Below are 15,665 nucleotides of genomic sequence, written 5' to 3'. Positions count from 1 at the left end.
AAGTTATAAAAATAATTTTGGTCAGTAGTTGTTGATGGAGTTTCTCTTAGTGTTTCGGTACAAAATAGACTCAAGAGGAAAGATCTTCGTGCACTTAGAATATATTTTCTGATAATGATTTGGGTTTGTAGCGTTTTTTAAAAACAAACTTATAAAAATGAGCAAAACCTCACATATGAGTCTTTTGTGTGGGAAGACCTGTGCATAGGAGCTACACAGGTCATCCCACGCCTTGACGCTGGGTTTGTGCACCATCTTCTGCGTGACTTTGATGGAGCTTCTGCTCTCTGTTTTCCAGGCAGAACCCAGATGTGCAGCTGCAGTTACAACAGAGACCACCTCACCACCACAGCCCAACTTCTTCCTTGACATCCCTGGGATCTTTGACTTTGCTTCAGTCTCCGCCACCATCCAGGCTGTCCCCTTCCCAGCATCAGCAACCTCTGACTCCAAGCCAGGGAGATCCTGGCATTCTGCCACGGACCCAGCAGCCATTCTTGTCAAACCAAGTCCATCAGGGAGATTTGTACCGACTATGCCAGCCCTTCCTAGGCCCGCAGCAGCAGCAAGGCGATTCCTATTCAGTAATGTCCCGGGCTCAGCAGATACCTTCCCCATATCAGCAGATGCAAGTAGATCCTTTTGCTATAGTTTCCAGGGCCCAGCAGATGGTGGAAATCCTGTCAGAAGAGAACCGGTCTCTACGACAGGAGCTGGATGGGTGTTACGAGAAAGTAGCCCGGCTGCAGAAGGTGGGTGTTTTTGGATATCAGGCACTCTCCTGTGTATAGTATTGTCCATAATTGAATCACCTAATCTGCAGCTGTTACATTCCTTGCTTAAGGGATCGATTATCTACTTTAGAGTCTTTTATATGCAGATTGATTTGTCTGTATCCTCTCCCTTTGGGCAGCAGCTTAACCTTGTCAGAAGATAGAATTCTGTTTTATTCTAACAGCTAATTGACCATGCTCAAAAGAGCATCCTCATCAGCTGTCTCGAAGAGGCTGACTGCTTGGCTTGCTTGGTTAAATAAAAGCTAGTGTTCTTATGTCCAGGAGAGCAGCAGGCTTCATTTTCCCATCAGTCTAAAAGACTAGAGACTGCAGGAAGGGCCTGTGTGGAATGACATGAGACCATAGTCACTCAAGGAGACATCAGGGGACATTGCTACAAAACTGGTTGGCAGGACAGTGTGCAAGACAAGTATTGCTGCTATGGCTACACTAAAGACATTTGGACTGCAGGACTGAAACTAACGCTTCTTTTGTAACTCCCTCAATACCACACAACTTCCATGAAAACTTAGTATCTTGTTTTGGATCGTGCTATTTGCCACCTTTGGCTTTATGAAACAAGTAGAGTAAGTGGTGCTAAAATGGTTAAAAAAAAAAGTCCCAGTGAGAGCCATCATTAACGTGCACGTGTAGAGGTATTTTCATTGCAGCCTCATAGAAATAACTTCTTGATGACCAATGGTTTAAAGCTGTGCAGCAGGTCAGCTTTGCTTTTGACTTGCTGCTGTGAAAAGGCTGATGCTACTTGCAATTTAGGACTTTTTGGGCTTTGCTGTGCTCTTTGCACTGAGCAGTCTCCAGGGCCATAAAAATGTGTGACTGCTTAAAACACTTGTTTGAGTTCAGGTGACCAGTGTGGCTTTCCACACCCATTTATTCCCTATGTTACCTCTTTCCAGGGACATATGTTTGTTTTGTTCTATTTCTTTTGGAAGGTTCCTGGCCAGGAAATGCTTTAGAGAAATGTTTGACAGCTTCCTGATAATGAAAGAATGATAAAAATGCACTTCCCTCCACCCCCCTGTTGATCATTTGCTGTAGACGGTGCTGATGGGGTTTGCTATTATGTGGATCCATACTTCCATAGCAATGCAAAACCATGCCTGGTAAGGAGAGTTAGAAGTGAATCTCCTTCTCCTGTGGGTGATCAGAGAAGTTTACACTGAAGGCTAGAAGGAAGGGTAAAACATATTTTACTGCAGATGTTTCCCTCCCCCCATTTAGTAAATTGAATATTTAAAAGCACAACTAAGTTGTTGAAGTGTAAACATAGGACATCAGGAAGTTTTATTGTGAATTTTGAACCACAACAATTACAGATCTGCAGAGTTCATCAGTAATGCAAGATCGGCCGCTAGCATTTTTTTAGCATAGTTTTGTCTGCCTTTCTTGTTTTATTTTACTTACTCAACTTGATATTGCATTAGCTATTTATATAAATGCTTTTTGCCCAAACTAACAGTAGTGCCAAACTGCCCCAGTCTTAGAAAACAATAGATGACATTTGCACTTCTTCAATTTGCTATATCTATGCTCTGATCATATTGGGGAAACAGAGCTAGAGTCTGGAAGGAGGGTCCAGATCTTTGTTCCAACCATTGGTATTCTTTATACAGAAGGATCTGTCACAAACCTGAGACTGTCGTTTTACTTAATGTATAGATGTAGGTTTCTTTCAATAAGGAAAACTTGAGAGAAAGTAATCTCCTTTCTGAGACTGAATGAAAAGAATTGTTAGTGATAAAATAGTAGGTACTTGTTTTCACTTCCACTGCAGCTGGAAACAGAAATTCAACAAGTTTCAGAGGCGTACAAAAACCTGGAGAAATCATCCTCTAAGCGGGATGCCCTGGAAAAGGCCATGAGAAACAAGCTGGAAGGAGAAATTCGTAGGCTTCATGATTTCAACAGGGATCTAAGAGGTGAATGAAGTAAAACTTCTGTTCTTCAATGGTCTTTTTTTTTATTGTTGTACTTATTTGGCAGGGCAGTGTTTTGCTGCAGAATTCGCTGTGTCTGTTGACACAACTAGAATATGACAGGATACTCGGGTATATTCAGTAGTCTGAAATCTTCAGCGCTTGCTGGGAGTACGGAAAAGACAGGTTTAGGAGAGTGCTGTAGTCTCTCATTTCCAGCCTGTTTCTCACTGAGAAGAAACACGTGATAAGCCAAATACCATAAACCAGATGCAAGCCTGGAATTCGCTCGTCTTATATCCTAGACACAATTTGTACAATTTGTTCAGTTTATACAAATGGAAAGACGTTTTGCTGACTGCCTAATCCCACACCAGGCATGTTCACTTTATTTCCTGTCCAGTGACCCTTTTGCACTGACGTACAAACTGCAGACTGTCTGTTCTTCCTGAAGGTCTTGTCATTCCTTATCAATGTAGGCATCTGGTTTTTTGGATCTCCCTTCCTTTTCCAGAGTGAGATGTTATTAGCGTCTGGTTCTTGCTAAGAGGCTGAGGCAGTACGACGGCTGGCAGTGGAGAGTGATGTTGAATGGTATTTGACCTTAACATGGGTCAAAGTTTAAGCATTAGTTTGAAAGGCGAAAAACATCTGCAATATGAGATGTTTAAAGGTGCGCAATCAGTCTTTTAAACTGTAAGTTTAATTTTTGTATGAAAGCTTCCTGATTGTCCTACGTGTCATCTGCTCTCACTGCCCCTAGTCTCTTACTAAGACTGTGTTCCCAGAAATTGTTTAGCATCCAAGAAGTAAGGCCATACAGTGCCCAATGCTATCGAGAAGGACAGTACACAAAGGCCTGCATTAAATAATCTCATTCATAATAAAACACAGCATAAACATTTCATTCTTATTTTCATAGACTGATAGAAATTTCTAACAGCCTGCAGCAGCAGAACTGTTAAGCTGTCCTTAGGGTTTTACACTTTTCCCTAAAGCCAGGTAATTGGACAGCAGTGATTTAATCTTCTAACTATTAAGATTTAGTGGAGAATTGTAAGGGAATCTTTTAATTGCATGGTGAGATTTATTTGGGTGGAAAAAATAAGGTGTCTTAACGTTTGTAAAAATTGAAAAAATAAACTTTTTAGGTGTTATAATTGTTTAAAGTAATTTCTTTGGAACTTTATTTAACCTGTTTTGTCTCATTGAGAATATTTTCTCAAGGACATGATTAGAAACATTTCAAAAGTGAGTGCCAGCTTCTGATAGGCTTTTTACTTTTGGCTGTGTAGAATTAGATCTGTTCCCCTAGCTTGCATTAGAAATGTCCTGAGCAGATGTGACTTAATGCTTGAAAGTTTTTTAATTACTTCGTGTTCCTTTTGTTGAAAAATTTTGCAGAACGTATGGAGACAGCCAATAAGCAGCTTGCGGAGAAGGAATTTGAGGGGTCTGAAGACAATCGGAAAACCATCTCTCAACTCTTTGCACAAAGTGAGTTATGCAATCATTATGGGTCAGTAGAAATGCTCCAGTCATCCTGGGAAGGATAACAATGCAGCAGGTTAGCGTAGTTCAGATCTGTTGGTTTTCTACCGGGACAGGAATCAGGGCAGTGACAGTTCAAAACTGGCAGTGAAGAAAGGAGGAGGGATTCAAGAATTCCTTTTCTGTCAGTATGCAAAGTCCATCTGATGGCATTTATTAGAGATTTTGGAGCAAATGTAGTTTGCAGTTAAACTGTAAAATCAGCGTATACCCCATAATGTACAGGATAATTTGTCCACCTATTTTGTCCCCTGAAAGCTTTGGAATTAAACCTTTCCAGGCTGACAAGAGTCCTGGCATGAGTTAAGGCCAGTGGACTGGAACCTGGTAGGTCTCCTATCTCTTCCCTCTTTTAATTTGCCACTGCCCTATCCAGCTCAGCAAAAATAAAGGGGACGAACACTGCCTGCAGTATGCTGGGCTGGGTGAGGGTCATGAATTCTGTCCACAGCAGTGGATTTATCACAAGGCAAACCAAAATGATGGATGTGAAATGCTGCTTTTCCTTTGTACTGAAATGTCTTGAGGCCGATGGCGGCAAGCCAACTTTTCTCTCATCCCATAGTGTACTCCACCCTTCTGACAATGGTCACTTTTCTGCAGTTGTTATATAAAAAGGTAATGCAATAAAATTGCAAAATAGAGATTTTCTGTGGTGTAACACACACTGCTGCTACTCTGACAAATGCTGGTATCCCTCTCTTGTGTTGTCTTTAGCTTATTCCTTGTGGCTTACGTTGCAAGCAGATGGCTGTCAGGGTGTGAATTCGAAACTCCTGGTGGTAGTGGAAGGTCTGTGAGTTTAGTCTTGCACGCAAACTGGTTGGGTGGACTTCGAGGTTCGTAGGTTCACCTAGAGAGGTGGGAAGGTCAAAGCTGTGAGGCCTTACATTCAATTTTTCCTTTTGGATGAACATGGAAACCATAGTGTTACATTTTGTTGGTCCCAGCGTTTCTAGAAGTGCTGTAGGCACTTGTCAAGTGAAACAGTACTCATTTGGGGAAAAGTCTGGAACAAAACCTCCAAAAGCCTTGCTGCAAGCACTTACAGATTAACAAACAGACTGCTGGCACTGATTGATACCTGCTGGCGTAATGCCATCATGTCTCATCTCTGCCCATTTTCTGCAATACATTTTAGCTTGCTGACACTGTCAGCAACTCATTTCCTGGGTGGAGGAGAAATACCGGGATGGGAGAGATGGGGAAAAGAATAGGCAAGTGGTGGCATTAGCCTTTGTCCGTGTGTCTTATGTCACAGGCTAGCTCTGAGTTGCAGCCAGGGTTTGCTCTGCAGAGTTCTGGGTGCTGTTGCTGGACAGGTTTGTTTTGCAACCTGTGTGTGGGCTGCGTTGATTCCCTAGCAGAAGGGAATCTTTAGCTACTCCGTGTTGCTAAAGCTTTGCTCCTGGCTCTCTGCTGGCAGAAGAAAGGGAATAATTGTGGTCCTGTAAATATAGTTATGCACATGCTTGCACAAACGGGCCTGTGTACTCCATATGCAGTCTGTCCTAACACCCAGGATCTAGTTCCTGTTTTTCAAGCCTTCCACTCCTTGTCCTCATTCCTTTGTCGTGGGATATTGGCTTCTGGAATGCAGTTTCTCTGGTGTCATCAGTGCTGGGTGTAGATCACTCCAGGGAGTATTCTGTGGTTATGTATCCAGCAAGTGTGTTAATGTTATCATTGTAGCTGGGTGGCTTGAGCTGGGAATGACAACATATACAGAGGACATCAGCTTTGTGTTGAGGCTTTGCTTTACACCCCTGTGTGATAATTTCTCCAGTCCCCAATTATTTTATCCTATTTATTTTTTTATGAAGGCAGTTGCCCTGTTCCTGAAGCACACAGTGTAGCTGCTCCCACTAGGTCCAGCTCCTTCTGGAGAGCAGCAGCAAAGGACCAGCTGCTGTGCTTGGGGTGGCTTTAAAGCATCAGACATGAACTCTCAGTGCTGGGCAAAGGGATTTCTTGAACTGCAGGTCTGCTTTGAGCAGTGACAGAACAGAAACATGTGCTTCAGTTCTGGCCCAGGGGGTCGTTTTTAAGGGCAGTAGACTGAGGAGTTCACATTGCTCACTTGTTTTCTGACTCATCTGGTGGTACTGCCAGCAAAGTGGGACAACCGGGTGTTACTTTGAGAAGGGGGACAGCTGCCCCAGGCAGAACAGCCTTCCTGTTTGTGGGGTCAGTGTGAAAAAAAGGAGCACAAGTTTTTCAGGCACAGAATTCTGCCATCTCCTCTCCCCAGCCTGGGATATTAAAATTACCCAGTTTGTTTTCCACTGCTGAAAGCTCAGGGGTAAAGAGGTGCCAAGTTTCACTAACCATCTGCATAATCAGAGCAAATTACCTAACTGTACTGAGTGATGCATGTTGTATTCCTTCTCGCTAGCATTGTGGCACATTGTTACCTGAAGGTACCATGCTTGTTTTTCAGGGTTACAAGCCCTTCTCTTCCTTGAAAGCCATGTGCTCCCCCCCCCCGCCTTAGCACTAGATTTGCATTCTTTCTCTTGTGAGAAGTTCCAGTACGATCTTTCCTTCACCTCTGGAGTGAAAGACTCCTGAAAGTTGAATAGAGACAAGTGCTGTCCATTGATAACTCTCACTTTGTTTTGATAGACAAGGAAACACAGCGGGAAAAAGAGAAACTGGAAATAGAACTGGCTGCTGCACGCTCCACCAACGAGGACCAACGAAGACACATCGAGATCCGAGACCAGGCCTTGAACAATGCTCAGGCCAAGGTGGTGAAACTGGAGGAGGAGGTAAGGATGCTGGGAGTGAGAAATTAGGGTAGCTTGGGTTCCAATAAAAGTGACTGTGGGAATGAGTTTGTCTTGTGCAAAGTATAAGGAAATCTGCTTGCTTCAAAGCTATTTATGTCGGCTTAGCTTTGTGTTGGTTAGTTAAACCACTGAACTGTGCACAGATAAGCCACAAATCTGTATTTCCTTGGAAGTGCTTTTGTCTAAGCAGCCATGTTTCGTTTTCATTTTGTTTCAACTGATAGAAGTGGGCTGGAACTGAAATCCCAGCCCTGGCAACCTCCTGAACTTGGCAGAAATTCAGATCTGGATGGACTTTTAACTAATATCAAATGAATGCAGCTTGTCCCCTTGCCAGGTGTTCCGCTTACACCAGGGTATCATGGTGCACAGTGCAGATCACTGTATGTGCCCAGCATTCGTAATAAGCTGGGCATGACCTTGGTTGTTTTCTGTCCCTTTCCTCCCAAGAGGGGATAATGCATTTGAGCTGCTTAGCTGGGCAGCTTTCACAGCGGTTTCTTTTGTAGCCTTGTCCCTGCCACTCACACGTGGCTCTCACCTCACTGCCCTTCTGCGTCATAGTGTCCGTCCTCTTTCCTCCCGCCTACTCCTTTCCTCTCAAAGGCTCCATTTCCCACTTGCAGCCTCTGCTTCCTTTACTCCTACTCTTCCTCCATAGAGACCCTCTGGAGGAAATCTCATGACCAAGCACGCTTCCTCCACTGCAGATTTGTTCTCTCCTTCAATTCTGCAGTCTTCCTGCCTACTAGCACTCACCATCACCCTCAGCTGAGCACAGTGCCTATATCCACCTGCATCTTGCTGTCTTCAGAAACATTCTTCAAACCCTCCCCTTGTCTCCTTCTACTCCTCTCTCATTCAGGATCCCATGGTGCCAAGAGAGGAGGAATGATCAAATACAAAGTGAACATCCTCCTATCTTATCTTGCCTGCCTGCCTCCTCTCCAAGGTACAGATGTAGCTGCCTTCTTAATTTTAGCCTGCTCTTCTCTAAGCTCTGTATTTGCCTCAGTAGCCCTGCCCCTGAACCTTCCTTTGTTTCTTTCCCTGGTGTCCTTAATTTTTGCCCCTTGCAGTACCTTTCTTTTAATCTCTTCAGCTTCATGGAAGCCCTCCCTCAATCTGCCCCCTCTTGAATCTGCTCTGCTTATTCAGGATGTTGTTGCAGGGTTACCTGCCGTCGTACCTTATTAGCCTTTCTCCCCAGTGTTCCACCTCGCTTTCCTTTGTCCACCACATCAAATTCAAGCAGTTTCTCATTGCTTTCCAGGCCCCTCATGGTCTACCCAACCCTGTTTCTCTCCTCCCCTTGTTGCTGAGAGGATGTCTTCTACCTTTGTCCTTCTCAATTTCCAACCACCCCTTCCTCCCCACCCCAAACAAGTGCTTCTGTGCTTTCTCCCAGACTGTCCTCACTTTCACTGCAAACACTGGCAAGGCCACTTTGAAGCATCCCTTGCTGTGATGCTCACAACATGGTTGGCAGAGGGCTGGGCCGCAGTTCATGCTAACCCAGAGACTGTCTACTTGGCCTGCCCTACGTGTGTGTTTCCGCCTGTTGTCTCCGGTCCCAGACTCAGGCTGTGAGCTCTGGGGACAGGGAGCTTTCATTTGTACAGCACTTCGCATTGCCAGGCTGGGGTCCGTCACTGGGGAACCAGGTCCTGTGCAATACAAATTATAATAATGAAAAAAGAACAGAGTCAGAAGAATGCTTAAATATCACTGGCCACATTCAGCCTTGCACACAGTTGACAAGTCCATTGATTTCACTAAAATTGCAGCATCTCCCTGGCAAGGCTGACTTGCACCTTTGTTGCTTAGGGGAACAGGGAGCATGAGGTTATTAGGTAATTTAAACATGACATGATTCTCTTTGGCTCTGAAACTATACTGTCATTTGATCCTGCAATGTATTGGAGCTCTTTGGCTTTCATTCAGATTTCAGCACCTTATTACACTAGAAGTCTGATGTGTGACTAACTTTAAGTACACAGGACATCCTTGCGGCTTCCCTGGAACTATTTACACGCTTGGGAGTCAACTTGTATAGAGGTGCTGTGATCAGCCAGCACACAGAGCACTTGGCTAGGTTGAACCTCTGCGTAGGCACTAATATTGGCTCCCTCACAGTAAAGTTGAAGCCTTTAGAGATAATAATAATTGTATGTTTTCTTTTCAAAAGACCTCTCTCATTTTACTAGAAGAATTGTGTTCAGTGCTCTTGCAAAGTATTTCTGCCTAGGTAGAATCGTAAAATAGGTAAGTAACTGTGGGCTAGATTGCATGATAGCTTAAAAACCACACATATGCTGATATAGAATGAAATGCCCTGGTCTCAATTGCATGAGGGCTTGTGGTCATTTGCATCCAACCTTTGCTCGAATCCCAGGGTGCGCAGGAAGTGCCACCCTTCCTGTTGTAGATAAATATGGAAGCGTCTCAGTGAGGGAGCAGGAATTAACTCTGCTTTTTCCTAGAGGTGAGGGGGACTAAGGGGAAACAGAAGGGGTAAAGAGTCACTTTTGCAGGTTTCCCAAATCACTTTTTAATGAAATACTTAGGATTATAAAGCATTTGTTGCCTCATTAGTATTAAATTGTGGGAACTTCTCAAATCCCCGAGCTGTTTGGTAACTTTCCAAAAGACAGCCAAGCACGCAGTTCAGTGCTCAGGGCACCATTTAGAAGGGACTGTAAGTGTCAGTCTGAGTTAGTGACATTCAGTGACCAAGGTATATGAACAATTTGTCAATTATTTCTTTTATTCCTGCTAGCTTAATCTGAGTTACCAGTCCCTGTAATTGTCAGGAATTTCCAAACTAGTCCTGCAGAAGAGGGTGGAGTTTCTTACGCTAAGGTTTGGCAGCCGCTCTGGCTCAGGGCCTGAGGGGGGTGTGCATATTTCAATTGTTGCATCCTGTAATGTAAGTTTTCAGCTTTCCCCCCCGCTTCCGTTTTGACTTCCTATTAAGCAGAGTTACCCTGCCTTATATTCACCAGCTGCTTTATAAAAAGAATATTTCCGTTCTAATGAGAGCTATAAGCCATATATCACTATAGCTGAATTTAAATGTTGCATTGGAATTGGAACTTCCAGATCCTTTCAAAAATCCTTTGCCTGAATTGCCAGTTTGAGCAAAACCACCCATTTGTAAAATGTAGATACTTGTCTACTCCTATGGAGCTTTGAGAGCTTTTATATATATTGCATTTTAGCATCCAAGTTAGAGGGAAGGAAGAGATAAAGGGATGCGAGATGTGATGGAGAAAGGAATGATCTTGGAGATACCGAAGTATAGTGTGAAGCAATTGGAAGCAAAACTAGACATTTGCCGAATACTTTCCCTGGTCTGTTAGCAGGGGTGAAATGACTCTTCAAATTTAGAGCAAGCTGCCATTAAAGTTTTAAATAGTGTGGAGTTTATTTCTGCAAAGTGCTAAAAAGGGTGAGTGATCATGGGTATTTAAAACAAACTTAAATATGTCTGCAAATAGACATGCTAAGTATGTATATGTTTTATAAGCAATATTTAAACTTTACTACTTCTCTACTATACACAAAGATACCCAGTAATTAACCCTATTTTCACTTCCCCATTTTCATTCTTCCCTTTAGTAGATGTTCCACAGTTATGCATGTCAGCAGCTTATTAAAATTGTTTCTAGTGAAGTATTAGTCTGTTTTTTAAACGTCAGATTATTTTCATGACATGCAATAAATTTGAGATAAATTGAATACATTTTAGGTAAAATGCATGTTGGCTTAAAAACATATATCACAGTAAGAAATTGTTAGTGATAATATTTGCAGCTAAAGCAATGAAAAATTCTCATTTTGGAGCACGGATAGCCATGATGGTCTCAATTTTGATGTAAACATTTGGATGGCTGCAGTGTGCAGCAGGTTTGTAGCTGGTAGATGGTCACAGATGGCCTGTATGTGTGAGCTTTTAAAATAGTCACATTGCCACGATTTAACCAACATCTGCTAGCATACACCTTGAGAGCCTTTAGCAAACAGAGCAGATGGTTAAACTTCGCTTTGCTCTAGGCCAAAGGCAGAATTGCTGGGTTTACAGAAAGGACCGTCCTGACCAGCCTGAGACTCGGGGTAAATGCTGGCTTACTGTGAGTCCTTACCAGGCTTGTAATATTGCAGGAGGGAGTTTGATGCCAAATACTTTATCTAACCACAACTGCTGGATGTAGAGGGTACAATTGCTACTGGTTTTACTTTTAAAAAAAAAAAAGGAATTTCCAGAACTTTTATTGAACCTGGTCATTTCTGCTTACCCTGGTTAATTCATACCATGGAAGACCACACTTCAACTTAAAAAAGTTTGTGGTTTTTTTATAGTAGTGTAACTTGTACTCCTTTGCTCCACCACTTTACAAGCCGCTATTTTAATGAGTGCCTTAAGGAGGCGGCTTTGAAAAATAGTGACTACCACTGAGAAGATATAAATATCTACTCTTTGCCATCCTCATGCACACACCTTGCAATGGAAAGAGAAGCCAGACATCCTCTCTAATGGGTGCAAATTGGGGGCTGGGGGAAGGGAAGAAGTTTGAATGAAATATCTTCTCTAAAAGTGGTTTGTATTTAGAAGCTATAAGATCTTTCAGCCATCAGAATTCAACATAAGCCAGATATCAGAGCTAAGATACTATATTCATTTCCCACTCAGCTATTGTGGGGAGAAATAGCACACTATTTCTGATAACACTAAGGGTTCTGTCTGTGGGGAAATGTAGAAACGTTCGTTTTCAAATGACATCTATTGTACTTTACATGCTGTGTCTGTGATACTTTCAGAACAGAGCTCTGGTTTGTAGGGAAGAGACCCAAAGGAGAGTTTGTGTGCTTGAAGGCTTGTCTGTTTTTTTCCAGTCGCTTCTCTGGGTCTATAAAAAGATATTCCTAGTCTCCACAGCTTTGTCTCACTTAAATGCTTAGGCTCTCAGAGCTACATAACTACTCCTTTCAGGACAGAGATGCTTTAAAGGGCACACTTTTTGGATGGCTTATCGTTCATGGATGGGTAGGGTGGAGACGAGAGAAAACTCCCTCTCTTCCCTGTAACTAGTATTTGTGTGTGTCTTTAATGACCTGCATTCTTGTAACAATGCAGAACTGGCTTTTTATTGCCGTGTCACTACCTCTCATATTCTGCCTGTTAGTAGTTTTCCAGAGGTGGCTTTGAGAGTTATAACTTATTTTAACACAAACGGAGAGACGACATTATGACATTCCCATGCAACAAGCACTATTCCCTAGCAAGAGGATAGTGTTACCAAATTGCTTCAGCATGAGTTCTTTCTGAGGCCAGTGGCGCCTTATTGGGCCTGAATTCAAACAAACTGAGGGTTCAAAGGCATCCTAGAGGAATATATTCCAACTGCAAGAGGGAGAGGTGGTTTAGACGTGCTTGCTGTCTTTTTTTTTTCTTTTTTACTACATTTCTGCCATAGCGGGCAAATTCTTGTGGGGGAGCGCATTTTCAGCTGTATCTGAATGGATTCAGCTTTAGGCTAAACCCAGAATGTAATGAAAACACCCTGAATATATTAAACAAAGGACTTTGAAGACATCAGAAATAGTGGGTGGGAGACAAGCAGATGCTGACGAGTGTTACCAATTTGCTGAAATAGGAGCTGTCCAAGATGAAGAGGGTAATGGCTGGGTTTGTCAAAAGGCCTGGGAGAGTTTCTGAATCATTGCTAGCTATGCAGGAAGTCGTCTTCCCCAGAAAAACTCTTTGCCGAGTAACGCATCTGGAAGCAATGAATCTCTTTACGAAAGAAGATCCTTCCTTCCCCCTCACCTGCATGTCCAGGACTGCGTTTGTCCTGCAGAGGCAGCTCCAGTCTGGAGGATGTTACAGCCTCTACCTCCCTTGCTTCTAGTGACTTGACAGTGAAAATTCCTCATTCCTGTATGCCCCTGCTCCCTGTGCTGTGTGCATGAACCCTCCACGCCCTCTTCAGAGCCTTTCTTCTGCAAGGACCAGGGATTCCTGAGAGAGATTGCATGGTTTGTGGAAGCCTAAATCAAGTGAAGGAACAGGATTTGTTTGGCTTTTAGAATGTTAATCCCTTTTCTGCTGGGCAGTTGTAGTAATAATCAAACGTCCCTATTTCTGACAGGAACGCTTTGTCCTTGGCTGTTGATTTTACACCATACAAATGCTCCCTGTAGCAGGTTGCCCGCTGCCAGGCATTATGTTGTCTTGGGAAGTCTTTTCTCCTGTGAAAAGATTCTGAGGACTAGTTTCAGTTTTCTAGGTTTAGTGAATTTGTTTAGTCATTTCATCCCTGTATGTTTAAAATGGTTGATTCATTTTCCATTGCTGGAAGCCCTGCAGTTGGGGGATATCGGTGTGCAGACATTTTCAGGCAGTAAATCTTTCTGACTAACTTGGAAACGGATTGCTCTTCAGGTCAGCCAGACTCTTGTGAGCAATGAAGCCTCTGAATCCCAAGTGTATCATGCTTCTCCCAGCTGGCTCTCAACTGAAGAAAGCAATCTTGACAAGGGATAGAGGAAATAAAATGAAGACAGAAATACTTGATCGGGAGGCCAGGGAATCTTTCAGGGGTATTCCCTGCATCAGTTCACACTTTTGTGTGCTAGATTTCTGCAGAGTTCCAAGCCAGTCCTTGCCTTCTTTATTTTTCTTGTCCTCAGTCCTGTTGCAGACTTTACGTAAACATCGTAGTGGATGTGAACTGGAGAGTGGCTGCTGTTGTTTACAGTGGTTTCATTAGAAAATCTTGTTGATAGAGTTAAAGCCTGACCTCTGATACTTGGTTAGGACATTTTCCAAAGCAGTCAGGGATTGAGCTGGAGAAGATATGCACACAATTAAAGTTGTGCCATGTGCTGTAGGAAATGTTTAGAAGGGATACAGTCATGCTGAAGTGCTCTGCTGTGCTTCAAGACGGGCACTGAGGTTATTTGAGATCTTACTGTCTTAAAGAGGTGTTATAATACAGGTATTATTATGGGTAAAGTGCTCTGCATTTTCAGAGCACCCTTCAAAGCAAAACAGTTACAATACATTATGTGAGCATGAGCTTGCTTCTTAGTTAAATGCAGTACCATCAAAAGGAAAATTACTATCTTGTCAAATGTATTTAAAATTATATACCGGAGTGACTGCATCCTTGTAAAGCTTCAGGAATGAACTCTTACCTAGAGCACGTGTTCACTGCAAGGCCTGTTGCAGAGGAGAGAATTCCAGCATCCTTTGATGCCGTCTACCCCACGGTAGATGGTACTGTGGCCCTTGGCACTGAGCAGCCTGTTTTGGTTCTTTGCTGGAAGAGAGAGGGTGGGGAATCCATAGCAAATGACCAAGAACAAGCCTCAGCATGCTGCCTCTTTTTCTTCTTCCCATCTCACTTACATCTGCAGCACCCTGGCAATACTCAGGAAACTCTGTTTCCAATTCCTGTCTTAGGAAAACACGATCAAACTCTCAATTTATGGTAATGCAATCCCTCTGCGCTTGGAAGAATTATTCCTGATCCTCTTTACATTGAGAGGACAGATCAAGTCAGAAAGATTTAAAAAAAAAAAAAAAAAAAATTAAACTTCACTACTACCACTCCTGGAGAATCCTTGTTCACAGAAAGGTAAATTGTTCCTCACAAATACTTGCAGTAGCAGAGGTGGCAGAGCTGGAAATGAATGACACTGTCAGAATATGCAGTGGGTTGACTGAGTGCAGCGAGTGCATGAAATGAAACAATCTCATAAGGATATAAAGGATAATTGTGTCAAAAGACACACTAGGAAAGCTGAGTTGGCTGGAGCACATACGTGCATTTAAAGCTTACTGAACATCTGTGTTCCAAAAAACTGAAAATTGAGGGATTCCTGAATTAAATCTGGTTTTAAGCCATTAAAAAAAATACACACACAAACCCCAAATTTTCTAACATTCCTAATTCTTCCTGATGCTGGAAGATGAAGTGTATTTTGTGAAGGGAAAAAAAGAGTTGTCTTTATGAAAAGCCACTGAACAAGCTGTGCCTGTACTTTAGGTCTGGCGCATGAGTTAAGCATGTGTAGGCAGTGCTGGTAAGTTGGGCAACAGCTTGTGTTGCAACATTTCACCTGCAGGTTCAGCTGATGGGAGCCCTTTCAAAGTGAACCTTTCAGTGGAATTTCTGTGTCCTAATTCTTTTTTGGCTGGGCTCTTGGTATTCTTTGAGTGCAGGCCAAAATGTTAATCCACACATATGCGTACTCAGGTTTATTGATTATGAAACTAGTAAAATGTTGTCAGCGGCTATCTTTTGCAAGGAGAATTTTACCTGTGTGTTAAAAAAAAAACTTTTCAGAAATTTAAATGCTTTGTGGTAGGTAATAAGAGACCAAATGTCTGTCCTTCCTCCCTTAATTTTTTTATATAGAAGAGTGGGGGAGAAGAGCTGATTTTCAAAAGATTATTATTCAGCTTGATGCATGATATTTCACTGTTAGCGAGTTCATTAGGTTGTTCCTTATTCTTGTCTGGGTCAGTAAGCTGATATGCAAACCCAAGGTACTGGGTGCTCTCCATTTTTAGGTTCTGCTGCTGACTCATAGTTTAT

At 42.7% G+C, this 15,665-nt stretch overlaps 1 protein-coding gene across 1 annotated transcript in view; it reads left to right on the top strand.

Moving 5' to 3' along the window:
• AMOT (angiomotin) overlaps positions 1-15,665 on the top strand; it is a 34,292-nt gene that overhangs the window by 8,718 nt on the left and 9,909 nt on the right. Inside the window, exons 3-6 of the mRNA XM_009327844.1 lie at positions 299-752; positions 2,575-2,719; positions 4,121-4,213; positions 6,893-7,038. Coding sequence (XP_009326119.1) covers positions 299-752; positions 2,575-2,719; positions 4,121-4,213; positions 6,893-7,038 — 838 coding nt within the window. The remainder of the gene's footprint in view (positions 1-298; positions 753-2,574; positions 2,720-4,120; positions 4,214-6,892; positions 7,039-15,665) is intronic.

Source organism: Pygoscelis adeliae, unplaced genomic scaffold (genome assembly GCF_000699105.1).
Source record: "Pygoscelis adeliae isolate BGI_AS28 unplaced genomic scaffold, ASM69910v1 Scaffold14, whole genome shotgun sequence".
Classification (NCBI taxonomy): domain Eukaryota; kingdom Metazoa; phylum Chordata; class Aves; order Sphenisciformes; family Spheniscidae; genus Pygoscelis; species Pygoscelis adeliae.
This window is presented reverse-complemented; position numbering and strand designations above follow the sequence as displayed.